This window comes from Myodes glareolus, chromosome 4 (assembly GCF_982192425.1).
Source record: "Myodes glareolus chromosome 4, mMyoGla1.1, whole genome shotgun sequence".
Classification (NCBI taxonomy): Eukaryota; Metazoa; Chordata; class Mammalia; order Rodentia; family Cricetidae; genus Myodes; species Myodes glareolus.
The window spans coordinates 57,885,043-57,903,143 of NC_142029.1; the positions used below are offsets into that span (position 1 = coordinate 57,885,043).

The window sequence follows — 18,101 nt, forward strand, 5'->3', positions numbered from 1 at the left end:
CATCTCCTGTGAGCAGACTCAAGAGCAAAGCCCCCTGTTTCAGTTCCTGAGCACCCCCTAAAGACTTGTAAAGACTGGGAGGGGCACAAACCACGCTAGAGCACTTACCACGCTGCCTCTTACTTAATTTTTCCCGGGAGGTGGGGGGCTCCACTCTGCCATTGAGACACTCACTCTGGTGCTGAACTGCCAGGTGGGTAAGTGCTGATTTTGAAACCCCACCTGAAGATGCATTCGGTCTGATGTAGCCTGGGATTTTTGCAGTAAAGATATTTTCTTTGTGCATGATATGACCACCATGAAGTCAAGTGGCTGCGGCCACCTACACAAGTCTTGGTTGGAAGTCACGGTGATGAAATCAATTAACAAGCAGGAAGAGCCAAGTCTATGGCAGTGGTAATGGGGGTGGTTAATATTACTTCAGAGAAGAAATGGGTGGAAGGGTCAGGAGACCCTTGCTTGAGATTCCAGGCATCTTTGTGACCTGGTTTACTGGGTTCTCAGGTGCTAGAGCAGAGGAAGTGGCAGGTTTACCGGGAAGCTGGGACTCAAGCCATGCAACAGCTTTGGAATCATCCTGGCCCTGCAGGCAACATCAGGAAGCTCCTAGGCTCATCAAACTGAGCTTGGATGGAATCATTCCTTTGGTCTGTTGGTATGCTACATCAGGCAAACGGACATTTCTCTACTTTTTCCCCAGGAAAGGTAACATAACAGGTGTAAACATGCTTGCCAGTTTTCTTCTTGTATTTTCGTCATGGCATGAATTAAACAGCAGCAATTTTAGAAACACATTTTTAAGTGAAATTGTTATGTGACACTATCTGATGTTTTCAGACAGAAAATGTTTGCTATCTTTTCCAGTTAAGCTGAATATATAAGTCATGTGGCAGCAGCACACACCCTTAATCCCAGCACTTGGGAAGCAGAAGCAGGCAGATCTCTGAGTTTGAGGTCAACCTGGTCTACAGAGTGAGTTCTGGTACAGTCAGGGCTACACAGAGAGACCCTGTCTTTAAAAACCAAAATAACAACAACAAATCCCTGGATTTATCATTATTAACCACCTGCTTTAAAGTAGAGGCAACCTGTCTGCACAGGAGAAAAAAATATGAAGGCATGCTCATTTGTCGAAACACATGGGATACGGTACAGATTTTATTTTACAGGGTGCACCCTAGTGAAGATTACTGACGCGCAATGTCCTTGATTTGGGCCTCTATATTATTTTCCATTTAAATTTAAATCATTTTTACATCACTTATAAGATGAACCATGGGCAGCAAGATGACTGAGTGGAAGATTGCAGCCAAGCCTGACAGCCTGAGTTCAACCCTCAGAACCACACGGTGGAGGGGAGAGCTCCAGAGAGCTGTCTCTGACCTCTCTATATGCACTGTGGCGTGCAAGCACATACTCAAATACAAGAGAAATAAAAAGGCGAAAACTTTTTTATTTCTAAATTCCACATAATTTAGATTCCACATAATTTCCTTTCTGACCGTTGGAATATTACAGTTTCGAGTAACAAGAGATAAAAATAAAAACACTGCAAATTAAATCTATCGATATGTACAGCGGGAACACATTTAATTACCACAGCCAATAGCAAGACCTGATGTCACCTCTTCAGCCCAGAACTCATTAGGAAGCAGTCACTGAGAGACCTCTGGGATCTCCCTGTTGTCCACAATGAGTGTATGGATAATCCCTTCTCTTCTCTTCCCGCTGCTGACGGCTTTTATGTAACAGTCGTGGTTCCCAACACTGAAGTGTGTTTCAGTCCCATCATCTACAAACTCGCCCTAGGACAGCAAGGGAGGAAGCATCAGTATCCAGAAATCGCTTTGTTGGAGCAGTAACATCGTCTAAAAACACTAGTGGCAGAATGAAATAATAATATGTTGGTAAAACTTAAGCATCGCAGACTTAGAGTTTAAAGCTTATGTTTACAAAACTTTATGATTCTGTTATAAATCAAGAGTTTATTTCTTTCCTCCGTTTTGGTTTTTGAAACAAGTTCTTACTCTATAGCCACATTTAGGTTAAGCCAGAACTCACTGGTCTTAATCTCCTGATCCTCTTGCCTCCACTTAATTCTAGCATGACAATGACCATGACAGAAGTACCCTTCTGCCCACTTGACAGATGAGAAAACAGAGGTAGATGGCTTGAAAGTGCACTCTGCAAGGAGACTGACTACTCTCAACCAGTTCAAAATCCTGCTTCCTTTGGGGTATTAGGTGGTTTATAAAAAAAAAAAATACACACTTAGTAATGAAAACCGGACACCACTATCAAGCACCTGAAATGTGTCTACTTAGCAATGAGATCCACATCCTAAGTTTAAAATACATATCTGATCTGAAGCCCACTGGAAACCAATGCATGTACTTAGCTCACTAATAATTTCTTTTGTTGATTACATGTTAGATTATACTTCCTTCCTTTTGTTTTTTGAACTAGAATCTTATTCTGTAGCCCAGGCTGACTTATAATTTAAGTATGCAGTCCATGCTGCCCTGGAACTCATGGTGACTGTTCTGCCTCAGTGCTCCAGTGCTCCCCCAGCCAAATGCTGGGTTTGCAGATAGGAGTCTCCATCCTCGGCTTAATAGTCTTGATACATTGATTTAAATTAAGCATTAAAATTAATTAAATTTTTTTTAGCATGCCTGCTGAAATGTTAAACTCACACATGAGACTTAATAATACTCATGGTTCACATTCTATCTCTGCTCAACAGCACCAATCTCCAGAAAGGAGATAGAAACCGTGGAGAGGAGGGAAGAAGAGCCTTAGAGTCATAGTTCTCAATCTGTGGGTCACGACCCCATGAAGGGAGGGAGGGTGTTGCCTAAGACCATTGGAAAACACAGAGATTTACATTATGATTATGATAGCAGTAGCAAAATTACGGTTAGGGAGTAGAAACAAAAAATAATTTTATAGTTAGGGGTCAGCACAACTTGAGGAACTACATTAAAGGGCTAAAGCCTTTAAAGGAAGATTGAGGAGGCCTTAAAGGACAGATAAGGAAACCATGATCAAAGCCTTCACACTAGGGAGCTCACTTAATATGCTTAACACACTGGGTCTGGTCCCAGCACTGGAAACTCAAACAAAATACACACGTACCCTCCTCCACCCCCGTCCGCACCCCTTGACTATGAGCATCCCGGAGACCAAGCAGATAGAGCTAGAAGGGAAGGGAGATGCACTGAATACTGACCCAGGCACACCTTTGGGTGCAGAGATCCTCACCCCGTTAACACTGATGCTTGGGAAAAGCCTTTGAAGGACAGGACAAGGGCTAACTACACAATCCCAGTAAGCTGCTTCTTGACAAGCAGAATGTGGGTGATACTGTTTAGGGATAAAAATGCAAAGGAGAAAGAAACCTGCAGGGAGCCCGAGCACTTCTTAGAGTTAGGCACAGCCAGGGGCCGGGTGGGGGCAGACTGCTGGGCTAGCTCACTGTCCACTCTGCTCTGCAGCTGGGTTATAGTCACAAGAAGGACAACCGGATTACAAAGGACTGTTTTTCACACCGGTTTCCTGTTCATTAGTAAGGAACGGAGACATAGCAGGTGAAGGTGATTTTTACCTTATCTCAAACCACTTCTCCCTCAGGGGTCAGGGTGGAACCCTGAAGTTTACACCAGTTAGGTGAGTGTTCTACAACACTCAATGTCAAGTACTCAACGACATTCCTAGTCCTTAAAAACATGTCACTAATGCCATAGAACAGCCTTTTCAGTTGTACTAGAGAACTCCTTGGGAGTGGAGGACACGTGATTGCAATGTTCTGAGTATCTAGAGACTTCAGGGGAGGCGTGAAGAAGAAGGACCACTAGGTCTGTGTGGTTAGCCCGCAGCAGGTACCTGACCACACGCATGGCAATGACAGCTCTTCTACAGGAACCATATGGGCCTGGAGAGCTCTCTCGACCTCTGCATGAACAAGACTTCTCTCGGTAGGTTTATTCCAGGGAAGGCCTTACATTCTGAAGATAAAGCCCTAGAGACCAGGTTACATCTGCCAGGCTTAGCCAATGAAAACACACCAGGCGATGGTAGCTCAGGCCTTTAACCCCAGGAGAGGCAGGTGGATCTCTGTGAGTCCAAGGCCAGCCTGGTCTACAGAGCAAAGTTCCAAGACAGGCTCCAAAGCTACACAGAGAAACCCTGCCTTGAAGTGCCCCAGCAACAAAAACAAAACAAAACAAAAAATGAAAACACCTTTGCTACTCCTGATTCCTACCTCCTCAGATCGACCGTTATGAGATCGAGTAGATTTGAGCTGATCAACTGAGTAGTTCCCCCCTAAACAACCTTTTCTCTCAGCACCCTCACCCCCTTCCCTATACTGGAGTGGGAGCAACAAGACCATGTAAAGGGAGAGGGTGAGCAGAACAGGGAGCTAGTCTCTTACAATGCTGGTCTAACAGATTCTGCTCGGCTTTGGGACAGTGCCCTTTGTTGTCTACCTCCATATTGTCTGACACCATGCACATCACTGCTTTTTTAAAAACAAACAAATAAAACCCCTCACTTTTGGAAAAGTGTGGTGGCTTTGAGGATATAAGCAAAGCCTTCCTACCCAAGTGTGAGCTGAGGTCAGCAGCCCTGGCAGGGCAGAGGGCTGAAAGCTAGAATTCTCATATCATCAGTGCCCAGGGGACTGCTACACGTGATGTCTAGAGGAACAAACCCCGAAGGACACCAGCTCTTGGGGAAGGAACTTTTTTAATGTGAACACTTCTCAGAATAAAAGCCTAACCAGGAGAGACAAGGTGACGTGTGTGGCTGTGCCAGCTCAGACTGCAAATTGTCTCCAGACTCTCACTGCCCCAGGGACTGTCTGGCAAAGATTTTCAGAACTTAGAGTGAAAAACAATCCCTACACTTTTTGGTTTTACTAAGATTATCTTGGTTAATTATAGAATCACCAGAATTAGAACTTGGTTGTGGTGGTTCACACTTACAACACCAATGTTGAGTAGGCTGAGGTGAGGGGATTGAGTTTGAGGCTAGCCTAGGCTACACAGGAAAAAAAGTCCCAGAATAAGGAAATGTAGTAACATTTGGTCATTTATACACACACACTAGGAATAATTAAGGACTGACTTACCGTAGATTCTATTATTTTACCGTTGCACCACACATCCATAGTGTTTTTTTCTGTAAAGGTAACAACATTTAAATATTATAATTCTATATTCAAAGTTAACCTTTTGTATTTATTTTAATTTGTATGTGTAAGGGTGTTTTGCTTGCATATATGTCTGTGTATCACATGTGTGCCAAGTGCCCACAGAGGCCAGAAGAGGGTGGCAGGTTTTTCCACCCCCACCCCACCCCCCTGCCAGCCAGATCTATCTACCCCAAATAGGAAAAGAAAAACCTGGGCATGATGGCACATGCCTGTAACTCCAGCACTCAGGAGGCAAGGGATGGATGATGACTTTGAAATTCAGATCCTATTGTTTCTACCTTTCTGGGACTGCAGTTATGTGCCCTAAAAAATCAGTTTATTATGTGTTGTGGGAGAACTCAGGGCTTCCTGAATTCTAGGCAAGCACTCTACCAAATAAACTACATTTCCAGGGTACCCTCTCCCCTCCTCTCATCTGCTCCTCTCTGCTCTCATCTTTCCTTCCATCCCCTCCCCTCCCCTCCCTCATGTCTGTCTTATTCTGAAGTATAGGGTGTCCTGGAGCTCACTATGTAGATCAAACTGACCTCAAACTTGCAACCAATACTTCTGCTTCAACTTCTTGAGTAGTATGATTATAGGCATGAACTACCTTTCCTGGCTTGATAGACTTTTTTCATTAAATAATAATAATTTTTAAAAAGCTGCTTTGTTAATCCCAGCACTTAGGAGGTAGACCGGTTTGAATCTCTTAAATCTCTATGACTTTGAAGTCAGTCTGGACTACACAGTGGGACTCTGCCTCAAAGGGGTAGAGGTGGGGCACTGAAGAGAAGTTAGGAACGCTTGCTGCTATATAGAGGACCCAGGTTTCTATTGCAGCATCCACATAGTGGCTATAACTCTAGTCCCAGATATGGTGTGCTCCTCTGACCTCAACAGGCTCTAGGCATGCAAGTAGCACACAAACATAGACGTAGACACTCACACATACACATAAAATAAAATTGAATAAACTTTTAAAAAGTCACTTTGTTCAGCCAGGTAGTGGTGGTGCACACCTTTGATCCCAACATTTAGGAGGCTGAGGCAGGCGGATCTTTGTGAGTTTGAGGCCAGCCTGGCCTACAAAGTGAGTTACAGTTAGAACTACAAGGAGAAACCTTGTCTCCAAAAAATAAAACAAAACAAAACAAAACAATGAACAAAGAGCCGCATGATAGCTAATACTTTGTATGCTAATCTAGAAGTTTTTAAGAATTAATAAATGAAAGCTATTTGCTAGCCTTCAGTTTAACAATAGAATGGAAAGGCGTGGATATCTGTGTATTCTCAGTACCTGGTACTGGTAGACTAACTGCTATTTTTGAGATAGATAGTTAACACATATGATCTAAATAGATGAGCAAACATGATCATAGTAAATTCGATTTAGTGATGGGAACAGAAGAGGGGAGACTAGAAGTGAGGAGGCTAGTTTAAAAATCCTACTGGGTAGGAGAGATGGATCAGCGGGTAAAACAGTCACCATGCAAGCATGGAAACTTGAGTTGGAATCCCTGGAACCCCCATAAAGCTCCAATGGGTGTCTTGGGCCTTTAGTCTCCGTCCTCGTATGGTGAGATGGGATTCAGAGCCAGGAGAATCCCCTAAAGCTTGTGTACTAGCTAACCTGCTGTATCAGTAGCAACCAATAAAGAGACCTTGTCTCAAACAAGATGGAAAGCCAGGACCAACACCCAAGGCTGTCCTCTGACCTATACATGGCACCCTAGAGCACTCACACACAATGTGCACATGTACATATATTACATACACATCATGCACACCATATAGACGACACATATACATTTTTCCTAGTTAAGGTCAGCTGCCAACTTGACATACCTATAGTTATCTGAGGGAGCCTCAATTTCCTAGATCGGACTGGTCGGTGGCCATGTCTGTGATGGACTGTCTTGAGTTAGGATGGGTGTGGAAGGAGCTAAGAGAGCAAGCCTGCAAGCGGTGCTTCTCCATGACTCCTGCCTCCAGGTTCCTGATGAGTTCCTGGCATGACTTTTGTCAAGATGGACTATAACCTGTAAGCTAAAAGAAACCACCCTTTCTTTCTCATGTGGCTTTGGGTCACAGTTTTGATCACAACAGAAGAGAAAATAGGACAACATTTAAAAAAAAATCTCCATTAGCTGGAATTGATGGCTTGCTTTCTTTCTTCCTTTCTTCCTTCCTTTCTTTCTTTCTTTCTTTCTTTCTTTCTTTCTTTCTTTCTTTCTTCTTCTTCTTCTTCTTTTCTTCTTCTTCTTCTTCTTTTCTTCTTCTTTTCTTCTTCTTTTCTTCTTTTCTTCTTCTTCTTCTTCTTCTTCTTCTTCTTCTTCTTCTTCTTCTTCTCTCTCTCTTTCTTTCTGGTTTTTTTTTTTTGAGACAAGGTTTCTCTCTGTAACAGCTCTAACTGTCCTGGAACTCACTCTCTAGACCAGGCTGGCCTCGAACTCATAGAAATCTGCCTGCCTCTGCCTCCCAAGTGCTGAGATTAAAGGCATGCACAACTACTGCCTGCCTAAAATCTTATCTTACTAATAAACCTTACATTTCTAACTTTTAAAATCTTTTTGCCTTTTGATTTTGTTTCTCAAAACAGACCGTGGGTGTCCTGGAACTCTCTATGTAGAACAAGCTGGTTTTGAGCTCAGAGATCCTCCTGCCTCTGCCTCCTGTCGCTGGGAATAAAGATGTGCGCCACCAGGCCTGGCTGTAACCCTTTTTTTTAATTAAATTTTTTCATTAAATGTATGCATTTGTTGGTGAGTCTGTGCACGGAGTGTAAGTGCCCTAGGAAGCCAGATGAGGATGGCCAGTTCCTAGCTCTGGAGATACAGAACCACTAGATGTGGGTGCTGGGGTCTGAACTCTGAGAGAAAAGTGTGTGCTCTTAACTGCCTGCTCATCACTCCCAGTTCCTCCTGTTCTGTGTCAGTGTCTGCTTTACTGCTGCCTCCACCTTTTAGCCTTGAGATGGTTCACAAATTTATAATAATGATAGTTCTGAAACTAACTCTTGTCCGTAGAAATGCAAATGAATCTCACCCACTAGTAGGTTAAGTCTCTGTTGACACCAAATGGTTTCTCATCTCTCTGCAAACTCATTTCAGCATTTCTGAGCACCCAAGTATGTATCACTGCCTATGTGTATATGTTTGATTTTGTTCCTTGTTTTGTTTTTTTTCCCCCAGTTTTCTTGTTTTGGGGGGAATGATTTTGCTTTTGCTTCCATCTTGAAATTGGGGGTCAGACCTAGGGCCTGGCACGTGCTTGTCAGGTGCTGCACCACCACCCTACATCTCCAGCTCTGTGTTTTGTTTAGAAATTCTCCTTCGAACTGTCCCTTAACATCTTTCCTTGTTAAATAATGAGAGAAATAAAAACCTCACATGTTTATGTAAAAATAAATAATTCTCCTGCCAAACAAAACAAACAAAAACCTTGAGGGTTGACTGAATATTGAATGATGACTTGCTCACATGGAAGTATGAGAAAAAGGCGGCTCTTGTAATGTTTCTCCTATTCAAATCTCTCACAACTCTATGGAAGAAACAATTGGATAGTCACTATAAAAATCTAATATGGCTGCATATGCTCAAGCTAGGTGGGGTGACAGAGCTGAGAGGGGGAGGGGGGCACAATCTCCCATCCCTTGACAGGAAGTGATTTCCAACTGACAACTGCTGACAAAGAAAGAAAATCAGTTTTCTCCCACTGCAGTTTCACTGGCTCTATAAGCCACACTTATGGGCAGGCCCCACACCCAGCAGCAGGTGATCAACACAAAACACACTCAGTAGTGTGCTTGTAGATTTGTTTTCTCATATTGCTTTGTCTGCATTTTTGAAAAAAATCTTAAAGGTCTTTTGTTTGTATATTAGGGGTTCCAATTTTGCGTTTTTATTGATTCTGTTTGTGTGTCTCTGTGTCTATGTGTGTTTCTTGTGATTTTTCCAGTTTTTAAATTCTGTTTTGTTTGCTTTTTAAAAATTTACCTGTTTGTTTTCTAAAGAGATTTGAAAAGCATGGCATTGAATGAGTGGGGAGGTGGGGAGGATCTGAGAGAAGATTGAGGAGGAGAAACCATTTATCAGAATATATTGCAGAATGTATTTTATGAATTTTCAACTAAAAAAAAAATCCAGGGGCTGGAGAGATGGCTCAGAGGTTAAGAGCAGTGGCTATTTTTCTAGAGGTCCTATGTTCAATTTCCAGCAACCACATGGTGACTGACAACCATCTGTAATGAGATCTGGTGCCCTCTTCTGGCCTGCAGTGATACATGCAGGCAGAATACTATACACATAATGAATAAATAAATCTAAAAAAAAAATTCTGCAAAAACAGCCCTGACTCACCCAAAACGATTCTAAAGTTCTCGTCATCCAAGTGCAGTACCCAGGTGTTGGTGGTCTTTGATCTGTTTTCCACATACTTCTTGAAGCTTTTCCCCTCAATTTCCAGAATATATTTCAAAACATAACTTTTGACAGGAAGTATACATATGGTGGCTTTGATTTTTCTAGGTCCAATGCAGAAGGTTTCTTTGCCCACTAAACTGAACATCCAGTCTTTTCTTATCTCTTCCTAGATGACAAAATAAAACGGGTTAAAATGTACACATGGAGGAAAGTGTAACTTTTTTCTTCACATATTTTATTGTCTATATTTTTCATTCATCACTTTCAGACATGAAATTCAAAGCATGAGAAGGAATGGGGATAAAAAGAATCTGACTCTTTCTCTTCACAGCGTAAAGGAATATGACAGAATATGACAGAATTTCTAAAAGGCTGAATAATCTTTGAAATGTTAGCTAAGAGAGTTCACAGTTCAATAATTCATGAGGTATAAAGGACTCATTGAGGTGTGATCAAGGATAATATTCAGGATAAAACTCATAAAGTTGAATAAACCTTAGATCCAAAAGTAAAAGAACTATACTACATGAAAATAATGACGTATTAAAAGGGACACGTAGGTCACCGAAGGGTTACCTACAGGTTAATTTTATGTGTCTGTTTGGCTAAACTAAGGATGTTAGTTTAGCCAAACATCCTGCATCATGCATACAGTGCATGCTGTAGTCTGGGTAAAACTGAATGGAAGTTCTGGACCTAACATAGTGTGTCCTGGAAACTTGGTTCCCAGTGTAGCAACATAAAAAGGTGGTGACACGCTGGATTCCAGGGAAACTTTAATATATAACATGTGAGAAATAGTAAAAACTTCTAGGTACTTGAGGTGGGTGGAAAATATTATAAGAATTAGGAAGTATGACCTTGCCAGGTGGTGGTGGCACTTGCCTTTAATCCCAGTACTCAGGAGGCAGAGGCAGGCAGAGCTCTGTGAGTTCGAGGCCAGCCTGGTCTACAGAGTGAGTGCCAGGACAGGCTCCAAAGCTACACAGGACATGTGGCCTGGTTTGAGGATGTGTGATGTGGGATTCCCTCTCAGTATACTATGATTATCATTAATGAATAAAGAAACTGCTTTGTATCTATAGCAGGGTAGAATTTAGTTAGGTGGGGAAAACTAAACTGAATGCAGGAGGAAGAAGGCAGAAGCCATGGAGCTGCCACCTGAGACAGACACCCTGAAACTTTGCTGGTAGGCCACAACCTCGTGGTGATACACAAATTAATAGAGATGGATTAAATTAAGATGTAAGAGTTAGCCAATAAGAAGCTAGAGCTAATGGGTCGAGCAGTGATTTAAATAATATAGTTTCTGTGTGATTATTTCGGGTCTGAGCAGCCAGGCGGCTGGGAAACAAACAAGTGACCTCTTTACTACAGAAGTGTGTTGTTGGGGGTGGGCTTTGAGGTTTCAAAAGCTCATACCCGGCCCAGTGGCTCACTCTCTCTTCCTACTGCCTATGGATCAGCTGAGAACTCTCAGCTGCTTCTCCAGCACCATTCCTGCCATGTCTGCTGCCATGCTTTCTGCCATGTTGATAATGGACTAAACCTCTGAAATTGTAAGCAAGCTCTAACTAAACACTTTCTTTTATAAGAGTTGCCTTGGCCATGATGCCTCTTCAAAGCAATGCAACACTAGGAAATGATCAAAGCGCAATGTTGTTTGTACTTTATGAATTCATAATATCAAAGTTTTTTTTTAAACTTTTTTTAAAACAATTTTTCTGTGTGTGGTGGCACATAACTTTAATCCCAGCACTTGGGAGGCAGAGAAGGTGAATCTCTGTGAGTTCAAGGCCAGCCTGTATACACAGTGCTAGGACAGCCAGTGCTACTTAGACCCTGTCTGAAAAGAAAAGGTCATTTTAAGATTAAATACCAGATTTCATATTCTTGTATCCTTCTGTAACTACCACTGGATTGCCTTATACAGAAAAATAAATAGGTGAAAAACATAACCACTGTCAGAAAAAAAAAAACCGACTTTATATATGAAGAAACTACACCAATAAAACCAAGCTTCAGGGCTGAAGAGATGGCTCCATGTTAAGAGTACTTACTGCTCTTCCAGAGGACCCAGGTTCAATACCCAGCACCCACATGGCAGCTCACAACTGTCTGTAACTGCAGGCTCAAGGGATCTGATTCCCTATTCTGTCCTCAGAGGATTCCAGATGCACACACGGTGCGCCTGCATTCAGACAAGCAAAACATCCTTACCCAGTAAAACAAACAAGCAAGCAAACAAACAAACAAATAAACAAAAGCTTAAGAAAACAAGGTGATGTAGTCTTGCATGCTTTTAATCCCAGCACTGGGGAGTGAAAGACAGGAGGTTCTCTGTGAGGTCTAGATCAGTCCTGTCTATACAGCAAGTTATTAGGAGATCCACAGGAAGACCCCGTCTCAAGGAAAGAGGGAGAGAGGGAGGAGTGTGAGCTGCTCTGTAGCGTATTTTACAGTTTCATTATGTTTTCCTACCTTTCCATCCACATATACGACTCGTTTTCCTGATGTGGTCCCATGTTCAAACTCAATCTTGTGGTTTCCATCACTTAAAATAACGTCCCAAATAGCTACAACATCTGACCTTTTCCCTGGGCTGTAAAGAGGGCAAAGGAAATAAAAATGAAGTCATTAAAATGGGCTAAAACAGGAGTCAATTAATCCTCTCGAGATGAAAATAACAGATTTCTTTTTTCTTTTTTCCTTCCTTCATTCCCTCTCTTTCTTCTTCCTTCCTTCCTCCCTCCCTCCCTCTCCCTCCCTCCCTCCCTCCCTCCCTCCCTCCCTCCCTCCCTCCCTCCCTTCCTTCCTTCCTTCCTTCCTTCCTTTCTTTCTTGATGGAGGAGGGTTAACTGTCTATGTGTTACTTTCATTGGTTAATAAAGAAACTGCCTTGGCTTTTGATAGGACAGCAGCTTAGATAGGTGGAGTAGACAGAACAAAATGCTGGGAGGAAGAAGGCAGTGAGTCAGTCGCCATGACTCTCCTTTCCGAGACAGCTGCAGGTTAGAATCCTCCTGGTAAGCCACCATCTCGTGGTGCTACACAGATTATTAGAAATGGGTTAGATCAATATGTAAGAGTTAGCTAATAAGAGGCTACAGATAATGGGCCAAGCAGTGTTTAAAAGAATACAGTTTCCGTGTAATTATTTCGGATAAAGCTAGCTGGGAGCCAGGTGGCGGGACACAGCCCGCCGCTCCCTTTACACTTTCTTCTTTCTTTCTTTCTTTCTTTCTTTCTTTCTTTCTTTCTTTCTTTCTTTCTTTCTTTCCTTACCCCTCTCTCTTTCTCTCCCTCTCTCTCTGTCAGAGAAGCCATTCCAAGCTGGCTTCAACTTACTATGCAAGCCTGACGATCAAAGTTTGACCCCTAGGGCCAATGCAAGTGTGGAAGGAGAGAAACGACTCCACAAAGTTGCCCTCCGACCTCCACACAAAGTTGCCCTCCGACCTCCACACATACTTCATAATACACACCCCAACACACATGTTCACACATCACTAAACAAAACAAAACAAAAAACAACAACAAAACCAAGACTGTGGTTTTATGGGCTGTGCAGTGGCTGTGTTCTTTAATTGTCAAAGTCTTGTATTTTCCCTACAAATGTCAGCCTTCAGCTTTGCAAGCTATTGTTTATTTGAACCTGTTTTCAAATGATACTGTCCTAGGCAGGCATGGTGGCACATACCTGCAATCCAAGCATTTGGGAGGTAGAGGCAGGAAGAGATCATGGATTCAAGGTCATCTTCTGATGCAGTGAGGCCACTGGAGACCCTGTCTAAATCAAACCAAACCAAACCACAGTATAACACCAAGACACTGCTCCAACCAGTGGATTCACTGAAAAGTAACAGTGTGTTTTGATGAACACCTAAAATCCTGCGCAGAGTGATATCGCTGAGACTGTCGCTTGGCACCTGGTATGGCCTACCTACCATGCATGAGAGTTATGAATGCTCCCAGTCCAGCCCCAGGGCTCTGGCTCCGGTTGAGTGAGATCTGCAAACCCGAGATGTGAAGAGTGCTAGGTTGTCTCAGTGTTCCCTGTCTAGTGCATATCTCAGTGTTGTTTGTTGTTTCAGATACACTGCTACTCTGGAATGAACAGCTAAGGGGCCTGTGGGAAGCTACCTGACTCACAGGCCACAGAGTTCAGCAGGACCACAAGTGGCTTCTGATACAGGAAGGAAAGACCTGTGTTGTCCCCAGTACAACAGTTTTAATGGTAGGAACAACAACAACAACAATAACAACAACAACGAGTCCAGCTGTAAACTACCCTTACACCTGACAGGTGCCAATAATGTAGGACCAGAAGGAAGCTGTCGATTGTCCTTTTCAAAAGCTTTTCTAAAATCCCCCCTTTAAATGCATTTATTTCAAGTATGTTTTAGACCCACCCCCTTTAAAATATAATAATTAAAACAAATAGCCAGGGCCCTGTGCTTTCCAGGCAAGCACTCTACTACTAAGGGTTTTCCCCATCACTTTTGGGGTGTTTGTTTGAAATAGGATCTCATCCACTTCCAGGGTTTTTTAGATAAGTTTTACTCTGCAGTCCAGGCTGGCCTCATCTTCCTCAGTGCTGGGATTACAGATGTAAGTCACCCTTCCTGACTTGGTTTTTCTTGATTTGCTTCAGTCTTTTATGTTTTCATTTTATTATTTCTCTAAGCAAGAGAAATATTTGTTTCATTTCTTCTAAAAGATATATCTGTGTACGTGTGAGTGCGTGTGCGTGCGGGTGTGTGTCAAATGTCTTATGCCATGTGTGTGCTTGTCAAATGTCTTATGCCATGTGGGTGTGGGTGCCTGTCAATGTCTCATGTCATGTGGGTGTGTGTGTGCCTGTCAATGTCTATGTCACTCTCTATTTGTTTGAGGCAGGGTCTCTCCCTAAACTTGGATCTTGTGCTTTCTTATCGAGTAGGAAGCCTACAAACCCTAGGGATCCTTCTGTCTCTGCTGGACTCAGAGCTGGGGTTAAAAGCACATGCTGGATGCCCAGTCTGTTCCCTGGGGGTGGGGATATGAACTTTTGTCCTCATGATTGTGCAGCAAGTGTTCTTAGTGGATGGGGCATCTCTCCACCCTTATTATTACAAAGGGGACACATAGGCACAGATAATAATGGCAAGTGACTTTAATCCCTGACTCTCATCAGTAGAGAGATCTTCCAGGCTAAAGAGCATGAAGCTTCAGAGTTAAAATGCACCATAAATATAAAGAGGATTTTAGAAACATCTATAGATTATTTAACATCTGTGGAATACATTTTCTTCTCAGTAGTGCATACAATTTCTTTAAAATACCACTTTAGGCCACAAATCTTAACAAATACAACAAAACTGAAGTAATTTCTTTTTTTATCGTACCAGATTCCAATGGAATAAAACTAGAAATAAACGGCAAGGCACCTGTAGAAGCTGTCGCCATACACAGAGAAGGAGCAATATACACTCTTTCGGGAGACAAGGTCTTACTCTGTAGTCTAGGATGCCCTAGAACTTACCATGTAGCAATCCTCCTGACTCAGTCTCTACATGCTGGGATTACTGGTGTGAGCTAACACTTCTGACTACCACAAGTACAATCTTGATTATATAGGGGGTCATTGATGAACTCAAGAAAGAAGACGTATGTCTTAACCAATAATACATGCTGGTTAAGGAACTGTTAGTGGGGATGTTAGGAAATGCAGCCACCATGGAAATCAGCATGGATGTGTCTCAAAAACAAAACCAAACAACCTGTAGTGGCATTTCATTTGTATTTTAATAAATAAAGTTTGGGGCTGGAGAGATGGCTCAGAGGTTAAGAGGTTAAGAGGTTAAGGACTGCTCTTCCAGAGGTCCTGAGTTCAGTTCCCAGCAACCCCATGACGGCTCACAGCCATCTGTAATGAGATCTGGCGCCCTCTTCTGGTGTGTGGGCATACATGGAAGCAGAATGTTGTACACATAATAAATAAATCTTTAATAAATAAATAAATAAGTAAAGCTTGCCTGAAGATCAGAGAATAAAACAGCTCCACTGGTCACCCTTACAGACCAAGCAGTGGTGACACACATCTTTAATCCCAATAGCCACACTAGTTGCCGTAGATACTGGGTGGTGGGTGCATGTCTTTAATCCCAGTGGTGCACACCTTTAATCCCAGCCCTAGAGAGGATTATAAAATGAGAGAAGACAGCTCTCAGACACAGTCTTATTCTGAGATTCCTGGAGGCAGAATCACCATTTTCGGACTGAGGTAGAGGTAAGAGCCAGTGGTTGGCTGTTTTGCTTTTCTGACCTTTAGGTTGAACCCCAATTTCTGTCTCTGAGTTTTTATTAATCATGCTTCAACAACCCACAAAAACTATGTAACTATAGGACTAATTAAATACCATAAAGAATCTAACCCAGCATGCTCTTGACATAGCTATACACTTATGTTTATTTGGGCACTCTGTACAATAGTTAATACATAGAATAAAGGTTAGTGCCCATCAACATGTAAATGGATAAAGAAAATAAAGTCTGTATAAACAGTGGAGTATTATTTATCCATGAAAAATGCAAAAAAGTTTGTCACTGGACAACTGACAGAACTGAAAATAAACATGCTGAGGCAGAGAAACCACACCCAGAAAGACAGATGTTACATATTCAGCCTAAAACAAACAAACAAACAAACACCCAAAGCAAAATAGACCAAAAACCAAGACATGAGAGCAGGAACTACTTGGGAAAAGGAAGGTGACCGACAGATGTGTTAATGGGTGAGGACTGAGGGGCTGTTGGGAGGGATGGTCACAGCATTAATGTCAGCTGCTAGAGCCTTTTGAGTAGGGTCGCTCATAAAATTGCAGGGAGGCAAGTTGCCTGACCCCAGGGTCAGATACTTGAGGTGTGGACATGGCCACCATAGATGGATGGGTTCAAGCTGTCCTCTGCCCTGCTGTCTGGGCTGTGGCCTCACCTGTGCAGTTGTGGCCTTCGCAAAGCAGCACGAACGGTCTGATTCATTAGACCACACAGTATTGCTCCTGCAGCAAGTTTGGGGACGGGAAGCTCTGGAAGCATGTGCGTGGAACAGTACAGGCGGGTCCCTGCCGTCCTGCGTTCTTGACCCTACAGGTGAGGTTGTCTACTCTGATGCTTTGTTCCCTTCCCAAGCTTTCCTCAGTCTGTATCCCAGACATCACCAAGTCCCGCCCCGTGAGCAAAGCTCAACAACAAACGTTGCTAAGAGCCATCTTCACAGGGTGCCTGGCTCTGTTGTCCGGGTGAAACTGATGGGCAAACCCCCAGGACCGGTGCTGCGCTGAAGCCCAAGGAAGGTAAATCTGCTAGTGACATCGGCTTTCAAAAACCAGTTTCTGGAATCCCTTTCCTTTTCTCCCCATCGTGGTAATGGAGAGCCGGCTGATGTTCGATGTCTCATAAATCGCCTGAATTGGTCTTGAACTCATTCTGTAACCCAGACAGACCTCAAACCTGCAACTCTTCAGAGTTCAAACTTTACTATTTTTAAAGACCTAGACTCCTTAAGGTGGATATTGTGCCCCATCTCTGTGTGAACTAGCCCTTTCCTTCTCTTTATTCCCATCCTTAAGGATGCAGGCAGATTGCTTGATGCTAGACATGTTCCCTCGGCCCCAAAGCATCTTTTCATTCCTTCCGGAAACTTTCAGTGTGTCAGTTGTTTTTCTTGTCTTTTGTTTGTTTTTTTAATTTTTAAAATTGAGTCTTGTTGTGTAATCCATTCTGACTTGGAACTCACTTTAACCCAGGCTGGCTTAGATTCTCCATCCTGCCATAGCCTCCCCAGTGCTAGGATTACATCTGAATGAAGAATAGGCTTGGATAGTATTAGATCTCAGGGCATACCACACCCAAAATATTACTATAGGGGAAGAGGGCATTCTGAAGACGTTTTTGCATATTTTGAGCTGATGTTAGAATGTCTGTTAATTTTTTTTTAAAACCTAACTAGCATGATAGGCACCTTCCAAAAGTAACGAGTGCTCCCCACACAAGGAGGCCCAACAACGGAACAGAGACGTTTAAAGGGATCGAGGGCTTCCACGGGCCTAGCATCTTTGAGGGCTGTGATCATCTTAATGATGTTGTCCTTTCAAAATTTGTGTGTTGAAACTTGACTTCCAATAGAAGTCTTACGAAGTGTGGCCTTTAGGAGGTGGTTATGTCCTGTGGGCGCTGCCTTCCTGAATGGGATCGATATCTTTATAAAAGCAGTATGGCAGTTTCCATTTGCCTCTTCCACTGGTCCTGTTCTGCTCAGCTCAAAATATGCCCATTGCTGAGATGAGCTTTGTCAAAGAGAGATGATTCGAGAGGTGTATGAGAAGGCAAGTTTTACGCCTGCCTCCTCAAGTGTATTAGTGACAAAGTGACACAAACAGCTTAGAGGAGGGATGGTTATTTTGGCTCAGGATTCCAGGGGTGCCAGGGTGCCATGG

At 42.9% G+C, this 18,101-nt stretch overlaps 1 protein-coding gene across 1 annotated transcript; it reads right to left on the reverse strand.

Annotated features, from left to right (window-relative positions):
• Positions 1-1,556: 1,556 nt before the first annotated feature.
• On the reverse strand, positions 1,557-16,790 carry Faim (Fas apoptotic inhibitory molecule). The gene is made up of 5 exons (XM_087905484.1): positions 16,598-16,790; positions 12,103-12,223; positions 9,559-9,787; positions 5,135-5,184; positions 1,557-1,805 (listed from the first exon to the last, which is right to left on the reverse strand). The coding sequence occupies exons 1-5, from the start codon at positions 16,699-16,701 to the stop codon at positions 1,656-1,658; spliced, it is 654 nt and encodes a 217-aa protein (XP_087761610.1). The 5' UTR covers positions 16,702-16,790; the 3' UTR covers positions 1,557-1,655.
• Between the last annotated feature and the right edge of the window lie 1,311 nt (positions 16,791-18,101).

Coding starts and splice junctions, on each gene's coding strand:
- Faim (XM_087905484.1), bottom strand. CDS start 16,701: ATGCTTCCAGAGCTTCCCGTCCCCAAACTTGCTGCAGGAGCAATACTG. Junction 12,224..16,597: donor CGAAGGCCACAACTGCACAG/GTGAGGCCACAG, acceptor CCCTCTTTACAG/CCCAGGGAAAAGGTCAGATG. Junction 5,185..9,558: donor GAACTTTAGAATCGTTTTGG/GTGAGTCAGGGC, acceptor TTACCTTTACAG/AAAAAAACACTATGGATGTG.